Source organism: Cinclus cinclus, chromosome 2, assembly GCF_963662255.1.
Source record: "Cinclus cinclus chromosome 2, bCinCin1.1, whole genome shotgun sequence".
Taxonomy (NCBI): domain Eukaryota; kingdom Metazoa; phylum Chordata; class Aves; order Passeriformes; family Cinclidae; genus Cinclus; species Cinclus cinclus.
The window spans coordinates 114,318,327-114,344,514 of record NC_085047.1 but is presented as its reverse complement, the minus strand read 5'-3'; the positions used below and the strand labels follow the sequence as shown (position 1 = coordinate 114,344,514).

Here is a 26,188-nt window from a genome sequence, read left to right as displayed (position 1 = left end):
GGAGCCCAGTCAAGTAGAAAACTGTCTGACCCATGAGGATAATTACAAGAATTGTCCAAGTGCCAGGGATCATTTAGCTTTGACAGCCAGTATGGAAAGATGGATTCTGGTGTTCTTGCTCTGGCAACATTGTGTTGCCCTGGCAAAGCAAGAGAGAAAGCTGGCTGTGGAAAACTCCCTGGGAGTAGAGGAGCATGCAGGGAGGAGGGGAAACATAGGTGAGGTTTATAAGTTCATAAATAATTTTTCTTTCTGTCAGGCTGCTCAGGAAATGCGGTCGGCGATTTCTCACAATGATGTGTAAGACAGAAGTAACAGACACATTATGAGATTTATCCATCATTCTGACAAAATCTTGGCTGGGTGTTCTGTATCTGGTGCAATTCCCTTAGAAGTGGCCTTTGAAGGACACTTTCATCTCATAAATATTCAGTACCACACCTATAAAAATGTGTGGAAGAGTGGAGGAATTTGTAAAGGAGGCCCAGGTAGACGAGGAGGAAGGTTTATTTGTGTAGTGTCTTGTGCAATTTTTATTGCTTTGTTCAAGCTCCTGTTGGGGGTTCTTCAGTTCTGGCTGCAGATGTTTTTTAGGTGACTGATGTGAGTGAACCTGTACGTCACAGAGTTGGTTTGGGATTTGCCATCTGTCTGTGCTGCAGACCAGTTTGGGGAAGAAATAATTAGAAGGAAATGAGTGAAATGATAGAAGTTGTGCCTGGCTCTCCAGCAGTGCACTTTATCTCTCCCAGCTGTTCATTTCCATGCTTTCTGATATGTAATTCCAAAACATACTGTGGTGCTAAAATTCCAGTCCCATTACTTAGAGGCCAGTAATCCCTTGCAGCTTCGGCAACCAAAATCTTTTTTGTCACAGCAACATAATTTTTCCTGCTCTTCATTTTTATTTTAAGTGTTATGATTTATTTTATCTATTTCTAAACCAAATTATTACTGTGTTGTGGCTAAGAGTAATGTTTTTGACACTTCAAGGTGTGAAGTGCTGAGTGCCATAGTTTCAGGTCTGTACAAGATGTTAGAAAGAAGTAGTGACACAGAAATCTCCAGTAAAGGAAAACTTTACCTAAAAATCATACTGAAATCCCAAAATCTGTACAGTGAGAGTGTAGCCAGTCATCTTAGGTCATAGCTGTTTGCTTCTTGCCCCTATTTAAATTCTGGATCTTCATTTAGGTTCTGATGTATGTCCTGATCATTCTGCTGTGACTGGGAAGCTTTCCTTGCTTGGAAAACACAAGTCCCTAAGCAGAGATTTTCAGTGACATTTTTACTTCCAGAAAGATCATAAACTTCATAAATCTTCAAAATTTTTTTTTCAGTACTTTTTTCACATTGAGGCAGAAACAGATGAGCTTGTTTCTAAATTAAAGCAGAATACTATAAAAAAATAAGGTCCTTGTGAAATAGTTTAGTTGGATTCAATTTATGTTTCTCAAAGAGAAATCTTTGTTTGGAAAAGGGGTGGTGATGCAGAGGGAAGGCTTGCTTGGCACAGTGCTGGCAAAGCCACAGCTTTTTTGTGTTGCTTAGTACCAACGTGTATTTCCTTCTGTCACACCTTAGGGTATCAAAACAAAGCTTAGGAAAAGCTCAGGATATGCATAAATTTCCCTGCTGTTCTCCTTGCCAATATGGAACATCCTAAATAACATTTCGTATGTGTCACCCCTGTCAGTCTGTGCTGACTTTTTCTTCTGTCCACTTTACTGAAACTCTCCACCTGTTTCTATTATTTAATTCCACTCTTGGATTTTTTTTTTTTCCATTCTTCTATGTAGAAACACATCCTGTTGAAAATCTGCAGCCACTGCTTTTCTGGACTGGAGCCCTCTGTACCTTGTTGACCCTGCACTGAGGCGAAACATCAGCGTGATGTTATTATCTGGAAGGGCCCATTTGTCAGAACATTCTGGCAGTTTTCATGTCCCTGATCTTGGACTTTCTGTGGCTCACCATAAAACAAACAACCCTTCTGCCCCCAAACATTTTCTAATCAACACCTGGCTGCAATCCCTAACACTGAGGTGCTAATTAAAAGCATTGCTGAAAAGGTCAGGCTATTTCAAGACAAGAACAGAATGTAAGATTAAAGGCAAAAATGAGGCTCGGGGGTGCAGCAGGGGCTGGAAGAATGAGTAGAAAAGCTGCTGCAGTAATTTAACATTCTTCTTGAAATGTCCTCCTGGCTGCAAGTTCACTTTTGACCTTAGTTTGCTCGCCTTGGGGACTAATTTAGTACAGATTTTCATACCACATTAACTGGCCTCTGCACATAGCTGTGAGAGTTTAACAGGAAAGCAAACCTGTTCTTTTCTTACTGGGATTTTGAGCATATGGCAGAAGTCTTTTTAACTTCCTCTGCTGACAAATTGGGAGTCACTTTGATTTTTGGAGACATTTTAAATTACGTGTCTTTGGTGTTTTGTAAAACCACTGAGTTAAAAATTAATATAGCCCGAAGCAGTCATAAACTCTGTTTCCTCCTACACACCATAGCAACAAAACTGTTTATCATGTTTTACTGTATAATCATTACGGGTCTGCACTCATGTTCATTTTAGCTGTGATGTTCTTTGATGGCTGGTGGAAAGTTTATCCAATGTTTCTGTCCTGGTGCTTGCCTTAAAAGATGCTGTGGGATTCCAGAAGCAATCTCTGAATGAAGGGAGTTGGCTGCAAGTTGTAGGGGATGGGAATCTGCTCTTGGGAGGAAAGGCTGAGGGAGCTGGGGCTGTTCAGCATGTCAGATCCCAGAAATTAGTATTGCTTTTCTTGTATTTCAGTGATTTTAATTTCACGTATTTTATCTGTGGACAATATCTGGTATACCATCATTTCATCTACTGCTTCTTGAAAATACCCTCAGTAACTCTTCCTTGTGTTTAGTCCACTTTTGCTCTGAACCACATGAAAAAGCTTAGCTTTGTTCTGCAACCTGCAGCAGCATCCTGAAGGGTGATGAAAGAAGAAAGGAACTCCAGCTGCTAATAATACCAACACCTTGAAAATGTTTTGAAAAGTAGGTCCACTGAATGTATTGAAATAAAAGACTAAAGGCTTTGCAGGAGGATGACCCCATTGTACGTGGCTTTTTCCTGAGTCTCAGTGCCTTGTTAATGAGAAGCTGATTCTCATTTTCAAATCCATTGCAGTCACTTGGAAGACAGCACAGGGCTTATGGATCAAAATATGTCTATAACTAAAGGAAAAGCTCTCAGAAGCTGGTTTGGCAGACTTCCAGGTTTCTGTCCCAGTCCACTGGTCACCAATCAAACAAATGGCCACAGAATACTGCAACTTATTTCAGTCTTAAAGAAAAATACCATGACCTCATGAATAGAAAAACCTTAATTTACCAAACCCAAATTTTTATTCTTTTTTCTTTGACAACATTCTGCTCTCCCCAAGGGGAAATCTTGAGACACGAAATAAATGTGTGAATCCATATTCCAGCACTCCATCATCAGTAGACTGAACCTGACAGGTATAGCCTAGGGAGGAAAGAGAAGCTTTCATAAAGCTTAAGTAGCACAGCCTGAAATGCTCAGGAAATAAGACAACTTGGAAAAGTATTTTAAAATACGGGGGAAGAAAAACGAATATAGGCACCCTTTTATTGATAGGAAAAATAAGGTATTTTGTAAATGAACACTAAAATCTTCTTTAAAGTGCTGTTTAGAGTTGAAACACGGAATTATTAACCAGGCTTTAAATAAAGGTACAAAGCAAAATTGGTTGTTGTTGTTGGGTGGATGTATTGATTTCTGGCTGTTGGTAACTTATACTTTTGTCAAAGGTGTTTATCCCTTTAGAATCCCATTCTCTGTTATTGGCCAAGCTTTTGTATCGGCTCTGAGGCTCCATGGATGAAAAAAAAAAAACTATTTCCATTTTCCATGTCAGAGCTAAGAGCACACACGAAGGCTTTGTACTTACCTCATTATTAGGTCTGTGTACAAAAAATATCTTGGAAATACCACTGCTTGGGAAGGCAAAAGACAGAAAACAAAGCAGAGAAGTTTTTAATCAGAAATTTTAGAGAAAATGCCTTCAGATAAGTATGGCCGTATGAATTTTCATGGGAGAATGCACATGACTGTCCAGATGTTGGTAAAAACCATTAGGTTTGCAGTGCTCCTGTACCTATTCACGTCCCTGGTGCTTGAGGATGTGCTGCCTCTGATGTCTGAGTGCAGCTGGATTTATTCTCTGAGTTTAGTATTCCTAGATTTTTACATGTACAAGCCTAGAGGACCATTTCTTTAGTTCTATTTCAGTAACACACACAAACATGAATAATTTTGCATAAGAAATGCTAGTTTTGCCATACGCTTTAAATACCTTAATCCACCTTGAGATGCTTTCTCTGGGGGATGCAGAATAATTTTCATGGAGTGACCATTCCTAAGATGGGAATTGCCCTACTATTGTAACCATTCTGGTACTCTGCCATGGTGAATATTTCAACTGCTGTGGTGTTTGCCACCCGTCACTTGGCAGAGTGATGAAAAAGAGTTCTTTTTCTTGGAAATTCAGGAGCATATACTTTGGACAAAGTGAGTTCAAGTGGGAACTTCCATCTTCTCTGATGGCCAAAGTAGAAAATGCATCTTCTTGCCAAAATGAGGTCTGGAGAGTCTCCTTAGCCCTCTTTTTGTTGCTAATGTATTTTTAGGAACATTGTTATTGTGTCTTTTTTATGGCATTGTCCAAATTAACTTCAGGCTGGGCTTTGACCCTTACAGTTTTGTCCCTGCAAAACCTCATGAGTTCCCTGTACTCCTGAGTCATGGAAGGGGAGGCACAGCGAGGAGCTGAAGAAATGAAAAATGCTGCAGTGTAGCTCCTGCCCCTGTACTGCTGGGAACCTGATTGCACACATACATATCACTCCTTGTGATAATTACATCCAGGGGCACATGGAGTGATGCAGCTCGACCTAAATCAGAGGCTTCTGTCTTGGAAAAGTGTTGGAACCCTGAAGCCTGGAAGTTTTAAACTTTCTGTGCTTTCTGACACTGACCCTCAGAAGAACACTGCTTTTGACTGGAGGCCTTGGAGAAAGCTTCCAAAATTGAGTAATAAAGTTAAGAATCACTAGTGTGTAGTTAGAATAGAAGTGTGTAATATCACATGGTGAAGGGTTTGGAATTTGGGGTTTTAGAACACAGTAATAGGTAAGGGACAAGATGGAGGTTCTGGGATGTTGTCTCTTTCTTCCTTCTTGTTCCTTCTTCGTGATTTCAGGTAATAGTTTTTGGTTGCATAGAAGGTGCTGCAGGGAGGGTCACAGGTGTTTGGTTATTGGGTCAAAAGTATAAATAATATAAATGTTAGATTTTAATTAGATAGTTAAGCTTTAAAAGACCTTGTAACTAGCTAAATTCACCTCCATTTTTGCTCCCTTTTGGCTTAATAACTAAGAGTGCTGAAAGACTCTCTGTGCTATAAATAAGATTTGATAAACAACCAAGTCCAAACAAGAATCCATCTCGGGAGCATTCAATCCTGACTCTGAATAAAAATAAAACAAAAACAAACAAACAAGAAACCAAACAACTAACCACTTTCAGAAAAGAACTCCAGGATCACAGAGTCCAGCCTTGAAATGGAACTAAGCATTCATGATTCACTGGCAGTGTCTCACAGCAGCATTGCATGAGGGTGAATGGATTATCCAGTGTACTGAGGAGAAATCAGGTGTTACCAGGAATTCCAAGGGGAAAATGCATGTTCAAGTGTGTTCTGACCTCGTTTTGTGTTTTTTGTTCCCCCTAACAGAGACAAGGAACCGGGGCTACAAATGGGAAAGACAAGACGTCTGGTGAGAATGGTAAGGGTTGACTTTATTTCTGGATGGAGAATACTGAGTAAAATGGAGCCCAAATACTTTATACTGTAATGACAGATGCCTGTAGTGAAGGCTTTGGTGTCATAACTTTTCTTTTGATTGTGTTTGAGAAACTGGAAGGGCTTCAGTGGGTTTGTTTTCTTTTTATTTGTATGTTTAAACCCTTAGCTAAAGTAGAATGTTTTTCTGAGTGTGTAGCGTGGTAAACCAAAGGACTTCACAGAAGTCGGAAATGGGGCTAAAACAAAATCAGATAAGTGTGAAAAGGACACCAGAAAACAAGGTGGGGTATTATGAGCTGTTCCATGAATGAGGAGGGTGAAGAGAAATAAAGTTTCAAAGGATTTGCGCATAGAATCTCTGTAGTCTGATTAATCCTACCTAATTTTAGGCCCAGAACTAAGATACCAAAGTTAAAATCCACTTGTTGTGAGCTCATTTGAGTTTTGCTAGAGAGCAGCTTTGGATGGAGCAGATCTCATGGAAGGACCAGATGGCAAAGAGGCTCCAAATTTCATCACCGGAGTGAGTCTGGACTCATCTCTGCTTCTCCAAGGGGTGACTCATGGTGCTTTTTCAGACCTTAACAAAGCGGCTGGAAGAGACCAATTTCAGCCCTTTAAGTGGCAAAAACAATTATAATTAAAAAATGTTGATTTTTTTTTTTCCAGAAAAGTGCAAAACTGAATTTTCAGGAAAATGGTAATTGTTTGGGGTTTTATCAGCTGAAATCTCCTTTTATTTCTTATAGGAGCACAAATGCTTTATGCACAAGTGATAGTGGATTAAAAGTCACTTACCATCAGAAACATTTTTCAAAGGAAAATATTAAAAAATATTTTATATTTTTTAATACACCCAGCTGAAAAAGAAGCAGCATCAGAAAAAGGATTGAACTATAATGTGCTCTCTGCTTCTGTTTGCTCATCCAGTTCTAATTAAAAGAGCATGTTCTGTGCCCATCCCATCCCCTGAAAAGCAGGAAACATCCAAGTCCCTTCTCTGAAAAGCCAATGCTTTTCCAGTGGGTCATTCGAGCAGTTATTTTGGATATGTGATTTGGCCTTTTAAGTGTTGGTCAGAGTAGAATTTTTTGGACCCTTTGAAGCAACACATCCTAAAGCATTAAGAGCCTTCTTTATGGATAGTTGTCCTGTTACAGGGAGGTGGCTTTCCCATAAGGGCTGTTTGCATAATGCTTCAGTAAATGAAATCCACAGATGATGCTCCCACTATGATAAAACACAAATTGGAGTGGAAAAAAAAAACCAACAAATAAATATTTTGGCTTGTTACCGTGTCTTGAATTAGTGGGAACAAATGTACCCTGACAGCAAAGCAATTTGCATTTTCAAGTTAACAGGGAAGGAAAGCAAGCAAAATTATGTCAGCCATTCGGGCAGCATGGGAAGCATGTTTTTCTCTTTTCTGTTTGAGCACATTATGAACTCACCTCATTTGCCTTGAATTTCTTTCCCAAATAATTTTTTTTCCAGAATAAAATCGTCCTGTTGTCAAGTTTAGCTCAGATTTACTGATCCTGCAGCCTTTTTAAAAGCAATTTTTTTTTCTTAGTGGGGATTTTGAGTGAGCAAGGGCTGCATCATTAATTCAAATATATATATGGTTCTAGTTGTAGCATAATTTTATTTATAACATATATATACAGAGGCACAGTTAATCTTAGGCAAATAGATACCAATTATTTTTTTGTAATGAAATTTAAGCAGAAAAGCTGTCACCTACATAAAACACAGGAGCAGCAGGGGAGATGGAATAGAGTCCTCTGATCTCCCCAGCCCACATGCTTGCATAAAAATAAAGCAGAATCAGAACTTTGAAGCTGAGATTGAATGCTAAATCAAAGAAGCAGAAATGTGTAACTCTTTGTCTTTATTAGCTCTGTGTGGTTAGAACTCAAGCAGTGATTTATTGCTCTAAAAATTGGGGTGTGCTGTAAACCTACATGCACAATATAAATCCTCTGTTCCATGTTTTTCTTTCCAGAAGCCTGCAATATGTCCATGTCTTAAATGTTATTAGCCTCTCCTTCAAGTGTTTGTTTCCCTGTCAAAAGGAAACTTTCCCTCTTGTTTCCCTCTTACTGAAAAGGAGGGAGGGTGGAGAAACAAAAAAACTCTTTCATCTTATGAAAAGAAAGGAAAAAAAAAAGAAAAGTCATGCTCTGACAATGTCTGCAAAGGCAAACTGGTCTGGTTGCTGTCTTTGCTCTTTTTACAGATCAGCAAAAGATGCTCAAAACTGGCTCAGACAACAAATAAAGATGCTTGACTTTTCTCAGGGTTTGATTCACACAATGAGATGCTGTGGGGTCGAGCTTTGTTTGTGCATTGCAGTAGAAAATTAATTTTGGGCTCGCCTCTAGGTTAGGTTGGAACTGGAGAAAATAAAATAATGACCATGGCAATCAGCAGTGTCCTCTTTGAAGACATGTATGGCTTTGCTGTCACTGTGCAGCACTCGGGGAAATTCAGTCTCTGCGGATTCCTTTTATAGCAGGGATGGTTTGGGTAGACACAAATGCATGTTCTTGTTTGACCTTCCTTAGACAGGAGCAGTCTATCCTTAACTGTGTTTAGCTCCTACCCCACAGCAGCAGTGGCAGCTCTTAGCAAACCTCCCTTCAGCTGCAGGGACTGCTCTGCTGCACACACGGGATGGGTGAGGATGGAAGGGAGCACAGAGGGACATCTTGGTGCCACCTCCCAGAGCACAGGGCACAGGGCTGTGTCCAGGTGGCTCTGGAATATCCCCAGGGAGGAGACTCCAGCCCCTCTCTGGGCTCTGCTCAGGGCTGGGCACTGCCCAGGGCAGAAGTTGTGCCTCCTGTGCAGGGGGAATTGCTGGGCTCAGTCCCTGCCCGTGGCTCTGGGGCCATTGCTGGGCCCTGGAGCAGAGCCTGGGACTGCTCTGCCCTCCCTACACACGGGGACAGACAGACAGGGACAGCCAGGGACAGCCAGGGACAGACAGCCAGGGACAGACAGACACCAGGGACGGGCAGGGCTCAGCCCCTCCCAGCTGGGGCTCCTCTCCAGGCTGAGCAGCCCCAGCTCCCTCAGCCTTTCCTGGGCACGGAGATGCTCCAGGCCCTTGCTGAGCTCCAGGAGCTCCTGTCCCTGCTGTGCTGAGGAGCCAGAGCTGGGCACAGCAGCCCAGAGGCGCCTCCAGGGCTGGGCACAGGGGCAGGATCACCCCTGACCTGTGGGAATGCTCATCCCAGTGCCCCCCAGGACACCCCTGGACACTCTGCTGGCTCAGGGACAGCTCGGTGTCCCTCAGGACCCCACATCCTTCTCCAGCAGGTCATTCCCAGCCTGTGCTGGTCCCTGGAGTTATTTATTCCCAGGTGCAGGACTCTGTATTTGCCCTGGTTGAATTTCAGACAATTCTTCTTTGCCCATCTCTCCAGCCTGTGGAGGTGTTTCTGAAATCCTGAAGAGCCCTCGGGGGATCAGCTGCTCCTCCAAGCTGTGTGTCAGCATCAGACTTGCTCAGGAGGCTTCTTCCCCTTCGTCCAAGTCACTGGTGAACAAGTTAAACAATCTGGGCCCAGTATTGAATCCATAACCTCACTGTGACCTTGGAGGACCTCAGTCTACCTGAAACCCAGAGATGCTCTTTTGTGAAACCGCAAATGTAACTTGTAAACCTGTTACATAATGCTGTTCTCTGTGGTAGAAGATCCAAAGGGAAGATGGCACTACTATTCCCACACAGCTCTGTGGGATAAGAAGCTGTAATTTCCTTTATGCTCACCTGGTTTGATTGGTTGGGACAATCATACAGATGCAAATATGAAAACAGAATATTCCCCCCTACTATTCTTAGTGAATAAGTGATTCTTCTCCGTGACCTTGGCAATGTCACAAAGTTCCTTTGTAGGTTAACACTTGTCACTTCTTGTTCTGTTTCACATTGCCCTGTATTGTTTCTTTTCTTGTGGTGTAATTTGCAAGCTGCTCTCATGCAATCTACTCTTTAATAGCTCAGCACAACTGCCAGGGAAACAATTGCATCAGAACCAATTATTTCTATCTTCAAATTTAGAATTGCTCTTTTTCCTATTAATAGATCTCGCCCTTTCTTCTCAAAGTACATAAAGCATGTGATTATTAATTGGTATTAATAATTTTTCTTGGAAGATGAGATTTATCATTCAGTAACATGAATATTAATGATAACAAAATAAGTGTTTTCATGGGATGAATTCTATGCCTTCCTGGCTCTGAGTGAAATGAAAATGAGTAAGTTTTGCATGAACTGAGATGTCATGGTGGAATAATTCAATCACAGCAAGATGGTCAGTTTTATTTTCAGTTTCATCTCATTCCTAAACACTTGTCAGTGTATGAGCTCTGCTTTGGGGCATTCAGAAAATTATGCATGAATAAATATTGGGTTTCATCCTGTCCATGAGATGCCTCTATGTAAAAGATGAAGATACAGTAGAGTTAACAAATTCTTATATTTTACATCTAAAATGGAGTCACTTCAGTCTGAATGCTTCTAGAAAGCATTAATGGTAAGGGTAAATAATTGCAAAGCAATTCTGTGTAGGAGAATAGAGCTCCCCTCTCTAGTAAGTTTTCCTTATGTAGGGACAGGCATCTTGCAGTGTTATCAGCAGTCCATTCACCCACTCCCTCTATTCAAGAAATTTGGCAAATTCTGCTCACTACACTCAGGAATAAAAAAAAAAAAAAAAAAAATCTTGCCAGATCTGACAGAGTGAATAATAATCTTCATAGTTATTTATGTAGAGTGCTTAGCTTAATAGAGCTTCAATTCCTGGCTAGAGGCCAGGATCATTATTGTAGTATGGGCTTATATAAATATCTCTTTAAGAACTCAAAATTAATTTTCCACTAATATTCTCCAATGACTGCGTAAAAAAATGTGCTGTTTTTGGGAACAGCCCTACAAATAAACTTAGTGGTGGAAAAAACAATTCTGAGGAAGGAGGGGAACACGAGGGTAACTTGTATAAATATTCAAAGGGCATCATGGAACATGGTTTGCTGTATCTTTCTGGGCCTAGAGGTCACATTTTTTAGTCCAAGGAAAGGACAGAGCCTGAACTGCTACATTGCAATGCTCATGTATTTTCTTTCCCACAAAACATTGCTTGTGTGGCAAGAGATGAATCTTCAGTATTGCAAACAAGTGCTGAATCAATGTAAAAAAAAACCACCCAACCCCTTCAAACTGCTGCTCTCTGATATTTCACCCCCACAGCATTAATCAGGAGTTAGGATGGGGGGGTATTGGATGAAGGTAATTAATATTGAGTTTTCCTGGGTGATAGGTTGAGAGCTGGCAGGGAAATTAGCCTGTTGTATCTTTTTACTGTGGTGTTCTAAATTCTCTCATCCCTTTTAAGTGGTGCTTCAAGGGACATGATCTCCCAGTAATGCAGTCTCTCTTATTCTACTTTCAGCCTACATCCAAAGCCAAATTCTGCCCTATTTCATCCAATCTAGCCAGCACTGGTGGGGATTTGGGAAGTAAAATGAGAATGATTTCTTGTACCTCATCCCACATCTCTTAAAATAAAAAGTCTGTGCCTCAGCAACATTCCTAGACGTGTCTGCAACCACCAAATACCATAACACCTTCACAGAGCCTAAACCCAAAACTGTCTGAACCCTCAGCATGGTTACATAAGTTGTGTTCGGTCATGTACAGATCACTCAGGCTCAGAGAGAGGTGTAAAAATCCTGTGAGAATTCCACACTGTGATCTGTAGCTGAGGGTGGATCAGATGAGAGGAGAAAAAGTCCCAAGTGAACAGTTCTAGATGAATCCCATGTCAAGGCATGGTAAAAAACACTGCAGGAAACTGCTGAGTTTGATTTCAGCCATTTCCCTGGGGACAGCTGCACAAAAAGTTTGCCCAGAGCCAAAGCAAAGACGTCTCAGGTCCTCTCCTGCCTGGTTCTCTTCCTTTGCCCATCCTGGTGTGTTCATCACCCAAGAAATGTGCCCATCCTTGCAGGCAGCCAGCAGGGCTCAGTCAAAGGCAGACTGAGCCTTCAATAACAAGGCTCTGGGACTGTTCACAGATATTCCCTGGAGAGGATGCTGAGAGGAAGAGAAGGGAATTATACATGATCTTTATTTCCTCTCCTAGGTGAATTTTCATTTCTGGAGGCCAGGCATGAGTCCTCTCCAGATGGTTGCTCTATGCTTATTTATTTGGGGTGATGAAGGCAGTGAAGGATTCTTCAGAAAAAGTCTCTGATCAACAATTTTTGGTGTTTATCCAGCAACCAAACTTGTAAAGTGATGATTTTTATGTGTGTTTGAGATAATGTGGGCACCTTCTGCAGTGAAACTTCACCTACACCCACAGGTGCCTGTCCATGTGCATTGACCACTTGGTTTCATGGAGGTGACCATCTGGTTTCATGCAGAGGATCCTCTGGGGGAATTTAATCAATGTGTGTGATCTAAACTGAAGTAATACTTCTGAAAGAGTAGCTACTGTTTTTATTTCTCTGTTATCTCTCAAGTTATCTTTGACACTGTGCATTACAGCTGCACCTCATCTGGTAACGAGGAGCTTTCATTTTTTAAAAGCTTAGGCAGAAGCATCTTAAAAAAAAAAGAAGAGATTGTATTAACAGTTTCATCAATTAACAGCAGTGCTCTTGTAGTCTGGCTTGTGCTCTGGCTCTGGAATTCCCCACAGGTTTTCATTTTGTGTATCATTTATAACCACTCTCATGGCTCCCAAATAAGCCCATCTTCCCACACAAAGAATATAGCACTATCCACATGAAGGATATCTGTCAGTATGTTGCTATATAATGTTAATTATGCAGCTTTTTCCTGAATGTTTTGGTTGGGGTTTTTTTTTTGTTTTTTTTTTTTTTTTTAAATGCAGAAGTCCCAGAAGGAAAAGAAAATATAGAGCAGAAGAGCACAAGCATAGAATAAAAATTTCAGCTTTTTAAATCGTCTTTTTAAGGACTTAAAAAAGGGAAATTATTTTAAAATATAAAGCTTCTATTAACTGGTAGCTTTGACACGGACAATCTTCCCACTTAATACTCATGCTAACAATGAATCTGTCTAGGTACTTATATGGTCCTCGCCACCATAGTGACTGAGAGTCTTCCAAGTATTTAAAAATAGAGATAACAATAACAGTTCTTGCCCTGGTCCACCTCTTTCTTTCCAGCCTGCCAGGAGAACAACTTGATTAATTTATGGGATCTTTGTTTTGCACACAGTGCTTGCACACAGCTTGGGAACCTTGTGTGCCTGCGTGGATGTGATGTTCTCAAACCGAGTGCACCCAAAAATCCGGCTGCATTTGGAAAAATGTGAGAGATGAACACATGTGTGGGAGTTATATATATTTCTATATGGTCCCTCTCAGTCTGCTCCTTTGCAGGAGGTAGAAGTCAGTAGAACTGCAGCATTCCTGCAGCACTGAGATCAGAAGCCCAAGGAAATCATCGTGAGGTACCTCATTCAAGAGGGCATTTGAACACCTGAAAGGTGTGGTAGCCCAACTCCTTTCTGAGAATCTGTCTGGAAAATCAGCCAAGGTCATTAGGGGGAAAAACAAGTCAGTGATTAGATATGAAGGAAAAATTAAATTAGGTAAAAGAAAATAAAGCTGTGGTGGTGCTGGTGGGTTTTGCCTTTTGGATGAGTCATAAATATGCTGGAGTTCCCATCAAGTGTTAACGAGGAAAGACAGAATTGAAATGATGCCTTTGACAAGTGTCATATTTCTTCTGGAAATCAGCCTGTAATTATCAGTGAGCTGCCTGACTGTGCACTAGGGAGAAGAAGCCTTCTTTCTGTGACTGGCACGTAACTGGCTGGCTTCCACAAGTGTGCATTTCCTGGAAAATGTGTTTTCTTGGGAGCAGGAGCCTTTCGTTCTGCCTTGGTGCTGGTGCTGGCCTAGAGGGAGGAAACAGCTCCAGCCCAGCCTCTCAATAATCCTGGTAACACCTATAAAGTTACCTCTGAAATGAATCTGCCCCTGCATCATCGAAGACAGTTTGGGGTGTCACGGGATGTGGAGCTGGAATATTTACATTGGGAATCCATGGAGCTGGGCTGACTGGCACAGCTTGGAGATTCATCTCTGCACGTTCCCCGACACTAACAGGAGATGATTGAAAGGCTACAAGAGGTGCATATAGCTGAGCAGCATGTTTTTTGTAATTTAGTGGAAGTGAAAAATGAAAGAGGAACACAATCAATGCCCAACAGTGGTTACCAGGATTTACTGTTGTGGAAACATCACTTTTCTCTTTGACTGTACATACATGACTGTACACAGACCTGCTTTACTTCACACCACAGGCTTTGTTTTCTTCTGACTTGGGTTTGTAAATGAGATGAAAATACTTTCCTACTTAAGAGCTCTTCTGTTAGCAATCGGTAAATGATTAATCATATTTTTTTTTCTGAAGGTTTTAAAGATTTTAATTTGTAGCACACAGCTGTCTTCAGGCACTTAGCTCGATGCTCCAAAATTAGCTTGTAATTTGGTGCTATCAGGCTCCCTTGTGTATGCAGGCACCAGAATTTAGAACAGCAGGAGTGTTACAGACATGATGAAAATGTGGTCCTTTGCTGAACTGGGGGCCAGAACCAAAAGCAGGAAGGAATGGACTTAAATGGATGCTTAGCAAGGTATTTCAGAATGTCTGGTTTGTACCTGAACATTTAATTCTTCCTTAAATTCATCTCAAACCACTCCATTCCTATTCAGATTTTGACTTATCCTGAGCACCTTGTGCCAGCTCTCACAGCCCTTTTCTTGTGGAAGTATGGATGTGAAAACATCCAAATATTTTCTGACTTGAGGATTTCGTTAGCCAGGATACTGGATTTGATGTAAGCATTTGCTTTAGCCAAGCACTCTTAGTATTGGTTCATTTTTCCCCCAGCCCATGTTTGTTATGAATAGGAAAGACTTAGATAAGTACATATTTACCAAGGAGGAATTTCCAAGAACAGAAGAAAGTTGGATAGCACTGGATATGGAAAAGGCATTTTGAAAGTCACAGTGGAAAAAAAAATAGGGCAGGGTGCTCTGGCAGCTCCTGTGAGATGTGTGGGTATTCCAGAGCTGGAAATCAGCTCTCAGCACTTCTCCAGGGTCCCACAGTGACATTATTTAATCACCGTTGATGAATGAGTTCTCTAACTGTATTTTGAGTATCTCATCTTTCATTCTAATTTATACCTAAAACCCCCTGAGACTGCTGGTTGACTCTAGGTGGAGAAAGCATTAATTATTCCTTAGGTTTTAGTGAAACACTGGCACTCCACAGTGACCAATTTACTACTCCTCTAAAAGCTGCCAATAAAAGATGGACATGTACAAATATATTCATTAGCACAAACTAATTAAAACCCAGGCTAATAGCCAGGAGCACAACACGTTACTGCAGGATTTTGGAATTCATTATGTGCCTGTGCTAATCCAACAGTTACTATCACTGCAGCTCCTAATCTAAGATAAAGATTTCATACTGATAGACACCAAAAATTCAGTTTATAGTGCCCACAGACATTGCAGAGAATTTATAACCCAGGTGTCTGACAGTGAACAGGGATTCACTGTGGAGAAAATTCTGAGCTACAGGAATTAGATGTGGAGAAAATTCTGAGCAACATCCTTTGTTGTGTGGTAGAACCAAACAGAAGGGTGGCAGAGGTGAGATTAATTAAACCTAAGGAATTGTTTAGTCTTCTGACCTTTGATTTCAGAGCTGAATGTAGGTTATCAGGTGTGGTACCTTTGAGGGAAGATGTAGATACACCTGTGTGTATTCCAGACCTCCAGTTGCATTTGGGTACCATCCCGAGGAAGGATGGGAGCACATAAACCCCCATCCTGGCTTATCCAGGTTCCTACAGCACAGGTGAGGATCAGACAACCTCCTTCTTTTCACCTCTCAGGGGACAGATCCCATTGAGGGAATGACATTGAGGAAGGGCTGAGCTGGATCCAAGGCTTTGGCGTCCTGAAGCAGCCACCTCTGGGTCTAGCAGCCAGCAGAATAATTGCTAGGAGAAAATGTGTATTTTAAGCTGACCTAATGATTGTATTCATCAAGCAGACGTCTGTATTTGTCACTGGCAGAAATTTCTTGGTGACCTTTCCAGTGAATCTGTTCACAACAAAACTCTGTGTCTCTGGTGAAAGCTCTGTGTCTCTTGTGTGAGCTCTGCCTCTGGCAGGCAAAGAAACTGGGGGAAAAAGCATTCCTGGCTTATTTTAGCCAAGAAGGTAAGAAGACAAATGGAAGATGTGGAGGTTTGGACCTTTCCTGTCAAAGGGTGATGGATGCTGTCAGCAGAGGGCAAGACATTGGCTTTGCCAATCAATCATTCTCTCCATCAGCATCACTTGATCTCATCTCAGACAAACTTCTTTGGCCTAAATTCCTTCCTCTGTCAAATTAAAGAGAAAGAAATAGATTTTCTAGACCCTAGGGGAAGAAGTTTGGAGATTAATGATCCATAAACAATAGTGTATATTCCTGTGCCCTTTGCCCAGCACGACCAGGTGTGGGAGGGTTGGTGGACATTGTCTGCTCTCACTGCTGGACCTCTTTGAAACTTTTTCAGAATTGTGCCAGAGAAATATGTCACAAATATGTAATTTTTGTTTAAGTATTTATGGTTCACACATCAGGGAGCATAGAAATAAAAAGCAAAAGACTTAAGTCATGAGATGGAATCCTCTGGAGGTTCCTCAGCTCAGAACCATCCCGTTCTGGAAGAAGATCAAAAAGAAAATGTATTTTTTGGCAATTCCTCCCCATGCTATGGGCAAGCCTTGGGAACAACACAGTCTAGAAGCTGTTCTCAGATGCAGCAGAGTTAGTGTAGATTTTTGGTCTCTGTTCATCATCTTAAGAAGATTACTGCAGCTAACATTAGCATTTTTGCTATTACATGGTGGCATGGCTGAAGTCCAGACTGAGCTGGAATTAGAACACTTACTTCTTTCCTTTCATTAGTTCTTTTTCTTCTTGCAGTAGAAGATGATGGACACAAAAAAGCCAGCAAAGAAAGCTGCATCAAGGGATACCAGTGCTTTGTAGTTTCTCCCCATACAACTGTTTATGTGAGCTTTTAATTTCAACTCATTTGGGTTCCGAGTTTCAAATTTAGGTGAAATTAAATATTAAGCACAAGAAGAAATTAAGAAATTAAGCAATTAAGCACATCCACAACTGCCATTATTTTTGAGTGGGTACTATGTGAGACCACTAAGAAGTTCCTGTTTTCCTCTCCAAACTATAAACATATCCAAATTGACTTGAAACTTGGCCTGAAAAGATTTTTTAACTACCACAAATTTGACCCTTGTTTTGAGTCTCCCACAACTCTTTGGACATCACAGTAATTTTCTGTGGCTGTTAATAGTTCTCTGCAGGATTCTGTGGTACTACGGTGCATATTTGGGGCTGAATTTCTTGACTGAACTTGCAGAGTAGAAACCAACAATTAACCTCAGCTGAGTAAGAGGGTAGCTGCTTCTGTTCTGCTGTGTATTTGTTGGGGTTCTGGCCTGGCAGCAAAAGGCTGAATTTACTTTTTTTTATTTCAGTGTAATTGCTGAGATAGGGAGTGATGCAGCCCAGAGCTGCCAGCCTCCCTTGCTGGTGTCAGGGATACCTTTTGTTGTTGTAAGTGATGCTGTCTCTATGTGACAAAACACTTGATAAGCTTGGCCAAGCATGCCAGAAAAAAAACCAAAAACAATGTGGAATTTCAGTCCAGGCAGTTTAAAAAACCCCCAGGGTGTTCTGCCCCCACCTGTGAGTTGTTTCAGGAGAAAATCTGATCGATTTGGTTAAAAAAAAGAAGAAGGTTTTGCTTTTTGCTCGTCAGGAGAGGCTGCACAGACTAAGGTGAGCACTAGAAAACACTCAGATCCTTGGTGCACATTGCCAGAGCTCTCCTGGAAGTGGTTTCTGCTGGCTTTTGCAAGGCCCAAGAGACATTCACTCACAATATTGAAGCTTTTAACCAGTCACTGGCTTGTGTAAGCAGATATTTTCCTGCCACTGTGACCCCTTGTTACAGGCAACAAGTGAATGTACCCATGGGAGTGGGGATGAAGCCTGTGGTGCTCTGGGGTGATTCCAAATTCCTGGTCCTTCCTGCCAGGCAGGCCAGGCTGCTATGATGGGTCAGGTCAGTTATTCCTTGCTTGCTTCATAAAACCTGAGGTATTCCTTTCATCTATTCCACAAGTAGGGTCTTCTCTGTCTGCTTCTCTTCCTGTCTCCCTCATTTCTTCTGTCTCACCTCTCATTCCTTCTCCACCCCCTGAGAATTTTGTGTCTCTTCAGCACAGCCAGATCAATGCTGCTTCTCCTTCTAACTGGCTAATTTCCCCTCCTCTTTCCCCAGGCAGATTTGCAGTCTGGGTCATTAGTAAAGAAAATAAATTTGCCAAAAAGAAAGTTCCTGACTAATGCTTTAATTTGGGGTCATAGTGACCCTCACCTGAAGTTTCTTGTTCCTCTTCAGTCTCACAAAAAATTTCCCAGACCAGGTTTAAGCAAGGGCCAGGTGAGGAGTCACCTGGAAGGAGAGAGACACATGTGAGAGACAAAGAAGTGGAAAGTTTCAGGAAAGGAAAGGAAAGGAAAGGAAAGTTTCAGGAAAGTTTCAGGAAAGGAAAGGAAAGGAAAGTTTCAGGAAAGGAAAGGAAAGTTTCAGGAAAGGAAAGTTTCAGGAAAGGAAAGTTTCAGGAAAGTTTCAGGAAAGTTTCAGGAAAGTTTCAGGAAAGGAAAGGAAAGTGCAGGAAAGGAAAGGAAAGGGAAGGGAAGGGAAGGGAAGGGAAGGGAAGGAAAGGAAAGGAAAGGAAAGGAAAGGAAAGGAAAGGAAAGGAAAGGAAAGGAAAGGAAAGGAAAGGAAAGGAAAGGAAAGGAAAGGAAAGGAAAGGAAAGGAAAGGAAAGGAAAGGAAAGGAAAGGAAAGGAAAGGCAAATCTGGTTTCCTGAGCAAAAGAGGAGAAAAAAAATTAATTGGCTCTGTTTACATTCAAATCTAAAATTTGAGCAGTAGACACTCAGGTGGGTTTTAGTGGAACAGGGACTGGGTGTGCTGTATCCTGTGTGGAGGCAGTGAGGGATGTGAGTCCCAGCTTAAGTCCTTCCTTGCACCAACCCAGCTTGTGTTTTCTGAAGCAGAGCAGATGCATGAAAGGTTTAGTCCTTCTCCCAGGTGCTTGTAGGCTCTCATGTCCTTGTAACCCTCAGAAACGGGGAGGAAGAGTGATCAGAAAAAAGAGGCTGTAGAGATGATCTGAGGTTGGCCAGCCTTGTGTGTCAGCTCAGATGCTCTTTCTGATCAGCTTTATTGACAACCTGACATGTCTGTAAATCCAGACAGAGCCCAAAACCTGCCCATCAGGGTTTAAATTCGCACAAGGGAAAATGTTTTCTAGAGGATTTTTAAACGAGTAGCAGAGATAAGTGTGAGAGAAATTCCTCAACATAGAATGTGTAAAGCACTACTCAGATTAATTTTTGTCTTTCATGTACTCATTTTAAGTGACTCAACTGTTTTCAATTTTTTTCCCCATGCTTAAATCTTCAGGAAATCTTTGGCAACTCTCAAAACACCAACAGAGTAACATTCACCCTCTGCTTTTGATCCCTTTTAAAGATTTTCCAGCTATCCATAACTTTCATTTCATTTAGTTTACATTCCTTCATTGGTATTATCTGCACTTACTTTGCTTATTGCAATCTGGGCTGGTGGCAAGGCCGGTTAACAGCTGCTGAACCCTGCTGGTCAAAAGCTCCCTTTTCAGTTGTACACAACCTTGCCAAAATCCAATTGCTCAGGCTGAAATTTGTCATTTTGATTGCCTGCCTCAAGCAGAATTATTTTGGAAGGGTTGAGCAAAGTCATTCCAGTAGTTTCCAAAAATGAGGCTTGAGCAAAATGTTAGCACATCAAGAAATTAAAAACAGTTTCTGGTGGCCTTTTGTCTGACTGCTTTGAGCCTTTTGAACAGAAATGTAAGATTTGTCATCTGGGATGTGACTTTTCTATCTGCTATAGAGGCCAAGTTATAAATGTTTAGAAGGACAAGTCTTACATTTGTGTGAGTTCAGTGAAGCAGTTAATTATTTTGTTTTGCCATGAAAATATTGCTGAGCCAAATAGTAAACACGAAAGCAATTAAACCAACACTGTCTTTGAAAGGCTTAAGGAAATCATAGTTTTCCTTAATTGCTGCTACATTCAGCAATACTTTGGCCAGGAGCTGAAGCCAAAGGCAGGGTCGTGCTCTTTCTGTGCTCCCAAAACATCACAATTGCTTAGGAGAAAATGTGCCTCTTTCCTTTGAAGCAGAGGGTCCCAGTAGCTGGAGCAGGGAGGCCAAAGGATGGAATGACAAAGGAGTTCAGTAGGTCTCAGGAAGCTGGAACCACAGAGGATTAGGCAGGATTTGATACTTTGGGGAGGGAGGGAGCTGGACTGGAGGGGAGAGCAGCAGTCGGCTGGGGTGGGAAGGGGCTGGGCTGGAATTTTGAGGCTGGGGAATGTCCTGGTGCAGTTCTGGGGAGCAGCAGTAGCCAAATAAAGACACGGCACTGTTGAGGTCTGCTGGGAACTGTGGTGAGCATGGGGGCTGGGGGAGAGCTGGGGCTGGCCCTGAGCTGGGACAGAGGAGGTGGAACAGGAGCAGCACCACATCTGAAGGCAGCAGAGTTTTCTCATTGTTCCTTTCCCGTCAGCTTTCACCTAAAATTAGTCAAGTTCATTCCCTTTCCTGCTGATTCAGGAACAGGACAGCAGCCTCCCACCACTACCAGTTACTCCATTCAAACTGGTGCTGGATTTAACAGTTCCAAGCAGCTGAGGAGCCATGTGGGTGTCCATATGTTGCATCAAAATACATTTTTTTTTACTTTAAATATAAGAAACACTGTGCTCCTAAAGACCATGAAAGTTTCAATGTCAAAAATTAAAGTTCTCCACTCAGTGATTCAGTTAATTTTGCCTAATGGTATCAGTTAATTTTGTCATTTATTAACTTTCTCATGTTCAACTTTGCAACCTGACTGTTCTTTTAAGATAGCTTTATGTGTGCAATAAACTTAACAGCTGAAGCAGGAGAGAAACCTTTTTCCCCTGGCCTCAGTTAGCTTTTCATGTCAATTAGTCTATCTGGCACAGGGTTTAATAACTTTCTAATTGGAATTGCAGCACTTAGCTAAATCAATGGCCGCCCCTCCTGATAAAATTGATTTTAAATAGCTGTTGTTAAAAGGCACCAGGTGAAAACGTAGTGAGGTGAAAACCAAGGTAAGATGGATAGGGAACCCTCTTCATAGTAATAAAACTTGCTTTTTTGTTTTGCCTTAACATGTTTCTGCATTGAAAAAGAAATCGAAGTCACAGAGGAAAGTTTCTGAGCTTCCTTTGAGGTGTTACAGGATGGGAGGATTAAAAGAAGGGTCAGTCCCTTCTGGAGAAGGAGGCAGGATATGACAAAAGGGATTTTTCCCAGCTTTGAAAGCAGCAAGGCTGGAGGGCCAGTGTGGTACCTCACAAATGCACCACACTTGCAGCACGTACAACCTTCCTTTGTGTCCTTCTGTGTTCTGTGTGGGTTTGGTAAGTGCACCATCTGTCAGGATAATGAGGCCATTTTCACTTCCCTGCTCCATAACCTCCTGATGTAGATAAAGAGTTCGGAATATGGACCTGCTTTCTTCTTCCGCAGGGGATTTATTGGGAAAACATGCTTGCTTTTACTCACATAAAAAAAAAGAAAAAAAAAAAAAGAAAAAAAAAGGTGTGTGGATGTGATTAATCAATACACAGTCTATAAAAAGGTGGATACTCCTCCTTGCTACACACCTGAAATAAGCCCCTTGCAAGGCAGCCTTGATGATCCACGCTATAGTCAGATGCTTGTCAGAACAAAGAACTGCCCTCTTAGGGGAGAGCAGCCCCTCCACCCTTTATCTGAAATAGCACTGAGTTCAAAAGAGGATGTTGCTGAGTCAGTGGCTAGGACCTAGAAATTTTGGAAATCTGTTTTTTTTTATGCCATGGAAGAAAGGGAAAAAAATTCAGAAGCAGGATTTGAAGTATTGTCTAGTGGCTTCAGAGCCCGACCTTGCTCATTATCTTTGCTGGTTGGAAAGGCTTGGAAAATTACATTACCCTACAACCACCAGTCCTCACTCAATAAATAGAGAGGGACAAGAAATCCCACAGAGCTTTGGTATTGACTTGTTAGAATTCCAGGCTTTAGCCTCCCAGTACAGTAACTGACTCTAGGTAATGAACAGGCTGCTCAGAAGGACACCTTGCCCTTCTGGATTCATTTCCCCCTCTTTTATAGGATCTGGTCACTGCCATTTTTTACTTCCTTACGCTAAACAGTAAATTGTCCTTTGTGACAATAGGGTCTTTTGTATTACTGTGGGACAGGAAATTAGTGGAAGAGCAGAGCTGTGCTCCAGTTCTGCCTCAGAGCCAGTAGTCGTGTCCACCTCAGCATCAGAAAAAAACATGGCATGAATGTGTGGTGGGGCTGTATTTCCTCCTTTAAGGAATGGTGAAGCAGTAACTTGTGTGCTTTGGCATGTAAGGAGTGTGTGAGTGTAATTGTGCTGTGAAATCCGAATTCCCTGTTGAGTACACCATGTTGGGGAGCCTCACTGTGAGGTGCTCACTGTGTTTTTCTGAGCTCTGCATGCAGATCCCAGTGTCATGTCAGTGTTCCTTGGCTTGGATCAGCCATGAGAATCATGGCAGTACCTTTTAAAGTGTTCTTGTCTTCTACAGATGGCCACCCAGCACATCTGACACCCACGTTTTATTCCTCCTGCATTCACAGCACTGCTTTGGCTGCCTTTGGCACATGCTGGGTGCAGCAGGGTTCCTTGGAGCACCTCCACCCTACAGGATGGCAGCAGCCATCACCTGGCTCTTAGCTAAGTAGCAGAGCAGAGGTTTGGTGTTTGCTGTAGCTGGTGAATTCAATTATAGTTCTCACAGAAACTGTCATTTGCTTGTTCACGTGAAGCATTTGATATTGCTTGTCGTGGTGTTAGCTGTAATCCCTTATTAGAGGTATAGAAGGAGTCTTATTGATGTACACATAAAGGCACACAGTGTACACAAAAAATCACTATCTCTGAATTAAACTGAAAGGAGAGCCAGAGGTGCTGATACAGTTTTTTTTTTTAATCTGTTCAACTATATTTCTATAAAAAGAAATGTGTATGCACACTGTTCAGTCAGCTCCTGAGGGAGCATGAGAGGATCCAGATCAGCTGCAGGACTGGCAGCTTCCCTGGCCCTCTCAGCAGAGGGAACAAATGTTCATTCTGACCCTCTATTGAAGGTGAGCTGTTCTCTCCTTCTTCATCAGAGCACACGGATGGAGTTGTGTGAGAACGTGTGCCTGCATTTCTTTTCTTTTCTTCCTTCCTGGAGCAAACAACATTTCTTAGCTGCTGCAGTTTCAGTGTAGTACCTTTCATAAGGGCTAAATAATTCATTTGCTGAGAAAGAATTTCTCATGAAATAGCAGTTAAGTGTGTTCATCTGAAATTCTACAGTGTGTAGTTCACGCATCACTCAGGCTCAGGCAATGTAACTAATTTAAAGAAAAATATCTACATCTGAACCAGTCCCTCTGAGCTGCCTTTACAACTACTAGAGAACTAACCAGGATGGGAAGGGGATTCAAGGGTGAGATTCATGCTGTCCAAAACATGTTGGAATTGCAACCTTGGAATCCTTGCTTTTCTCCATTGGTTTATTTCTGAACACCTGCAAGTTTGGCTTCTTTTACAGCTGGACTTTATGATTGCAAAGATATTTTCTAACATAAATAATTCTCTAAGTTAGGTTAAGGATTTTTTTTTTTTTTTTCCCTGCTAGGAATTGGCCAGTGCATTTTACTTACAATCTGGTTTTGAAATATTTGGCCTAATGAGCTTCTGCAGAACATGTAACATGGCTTTCCAAGTCTTGGGCAAGACAGCCTGGAACATACTGACAGTACCCTCCAGCATTTAATTCCTTCTCATCTTCTTTCAGAGCCACATTGCCACTGGATCTTAATTTTTATCTCCCCTGTGCTGCTGTTTCAGTGTTATCCTATGTTCTGAGGAGCCCCTCCTCTCTTCCCAAGAAAGTTAAGCAAGCCAGCCTGCAGGGGAAATAAACAGAGAATGTGGCTTTTTGCGTTCAGCAGAGACATGGTAAACTCAAATTAATGATTCTGTTCGGGTAACAGCCCAAGCAAAAGAAAACAGTGGAAATTTCCCAAAACCAACCCTCCTGCAACAGGATTTCTTTGCTTTACGGTGGAAAACTACAGCTGGGTGACTGCTTCCACGAGTCAGGGATGTTAAAATTCTGTACCTCTTGTGAGAAAATTTCATTCTGTGGAACATTCAGTAAAACTGCTGGTCAGACTGAATCTATCCAGCACTCTGGCTGAACTTGTGGATGCTGGAGCAGAAGTGACAAAGCCAAGTGATGCAGGAGCATGTGAGACCCACTGGCAGGCCAAGTTTCATGGTACAGTGATGTCCATCAGAGTATCCTGGTCTTTGCTCAGGCAGAACTACCTTGGAGCTGCTCCAGAAACCTGGATTTTATATCCATCACATCTCTGGGGCTCTCCTGAAGGGATGAGTTTGGTTTTTTTGAGGGGTGACAAACTTTCTTTTGCCAAACACTCTCCTAAAGGAATTAGAGCAGGTTTGTTCATCCCAGCCTGTTTTTACCCTCTGACAATTCTGCCTTGTCACTAAAGGACTCCAGGTACTTCTTTGGTCGTTTTTAACCTCACAAGCTCCACTTCTATCCAGTTATTGACTAGTTGCCTCCACAAGCATCCCCAAACAGGCAGGTAGGGCAAGATGTTAAAAAAGCATGGTATATCTATTAAAGCAGTGGCTTTTTTTTGTGGTGTGATTGTGCTAAATTATTTACCTATAACATCATGGAGCAATGCCCACCTCTGTGCAAATAAAAGCTGCACTGTTTGGCCGTTATTAAAGTTGTTTGTTTCTTGCACTTAATTTGTGCATAAAGTGGGTGCTTCTTACTGATAATATTTACAAGGCTTAGAAGATACTGAAATAGAATCATGGTATGGTTTGGATTGGAAGGGTTCTTCATGCTCGTCTGATTCCAACCACCTCTTCCATAGGAAGGGAACATCCACTAGACCAGGATGCTCCAAACCCTGTCTTGGACAATTCCAGGGATCCAGGGGCAGCCACAGCTTCTCTTGGGCACCCTGTACCAGGGCCTCATGAGCCTCGCAGGGAAGAATTTCTCTGCAATATCTTCTTTGCTTAAGAATATGATACTGAATGGCAAAGATCAGTTCCTGTACCTTATACTGTGCACCTCTGGGTGTGGGATTAAGTAATTTGGAGTTAAAACCTGTGATGGATTTTACAAGAGGAGAGTGTTTTCTCACTGTGACTTTCCAAGTGCTCATAAAGTAGTTTTTATGAAAATTGCCCTCTAAACTTAAAATAGCCTCTCATTAGCTGCTAACAGATATGCTGTCATCCAGTGACACAAAGAAAATGCCCTTATTTTCCACTTTGAGGATGTGCAGGGCAAAGTCTCGCTCTTCTTTGTGTGTGGAAAAAAACATTTTCTGACTCCATATCACGGTGCTTTTGATTGATTCCTTTCCTTTCTGTGACTGACAGGTTTTGCTCTGTAACCTGTGCCACCTTCCCCAGCTCTTGTCACTTTGCCAGGCAAAGATTTGTTCGCCCTTTCCTGCCACTCCTGTGTGGCATATTGTGATCACTGCCACTTCTCTGAGCTTCTTCCCCAGCTGCTCTTTAGGGAGCATCCCTGGAAAGCAAAGCCAAGGGAGACAGTGCCACACTGGAAGATAAAATCCTCATTTTGTGTTTTCCTGGCGAGTGCTCTCAGGTACCCTTGGTCATCCCACAATTAGCAGGGAGTGCCAACGCATTGTGAAGCAGTTCCCTTGCAGTCTGGAGCAGGGAAGTGTTTGGAAGTGCTGGGGGCAGCATCTCTCTTAGAAAACAAAATGGGTTTAGGGCCTTTTACATGGTTTTGATGCAGCATGGCTTGAATCAAAAGGGCTAAACTCTCATTCCCTCAACACCCCAGGGTCCCACACTGCCACCACAGTCCCTTGGCGGAGTCTGTCTGGAACAATCCCAGCCATGCCTGTGGCTGCACCAGCTCTCAGATGTTTAGGGAAGCTGTGGCTGATGCCTGAGCTGTGCTGCGGCCTTGGATAATGTGC

The 26,188-nt window shown here is 42.0% G+C and overlaps 1 protein-coding gene across 1 annotated transcript in view; it reads left to right on the top strand.

The window, feature by feature from the left end:
• The window catches only part of PCP4 (Purkinje cell protein 4), a 47,032-nt gene that overhangs the window by 12,724 nt on the left and 8,120 nt on the right, over positions 1-26,188 (top strand). The window contains exon 2 of the mRNA XM_062514978.1: positions 5,803-5,854. Within this exon, the coding sequence (XP_062370962.1) occupies positions 5,803-5,854 (52 nt within the window). The remainder of the gene's footprint in view (positions 1-5,802; positions 5,855-26,188) is intronic.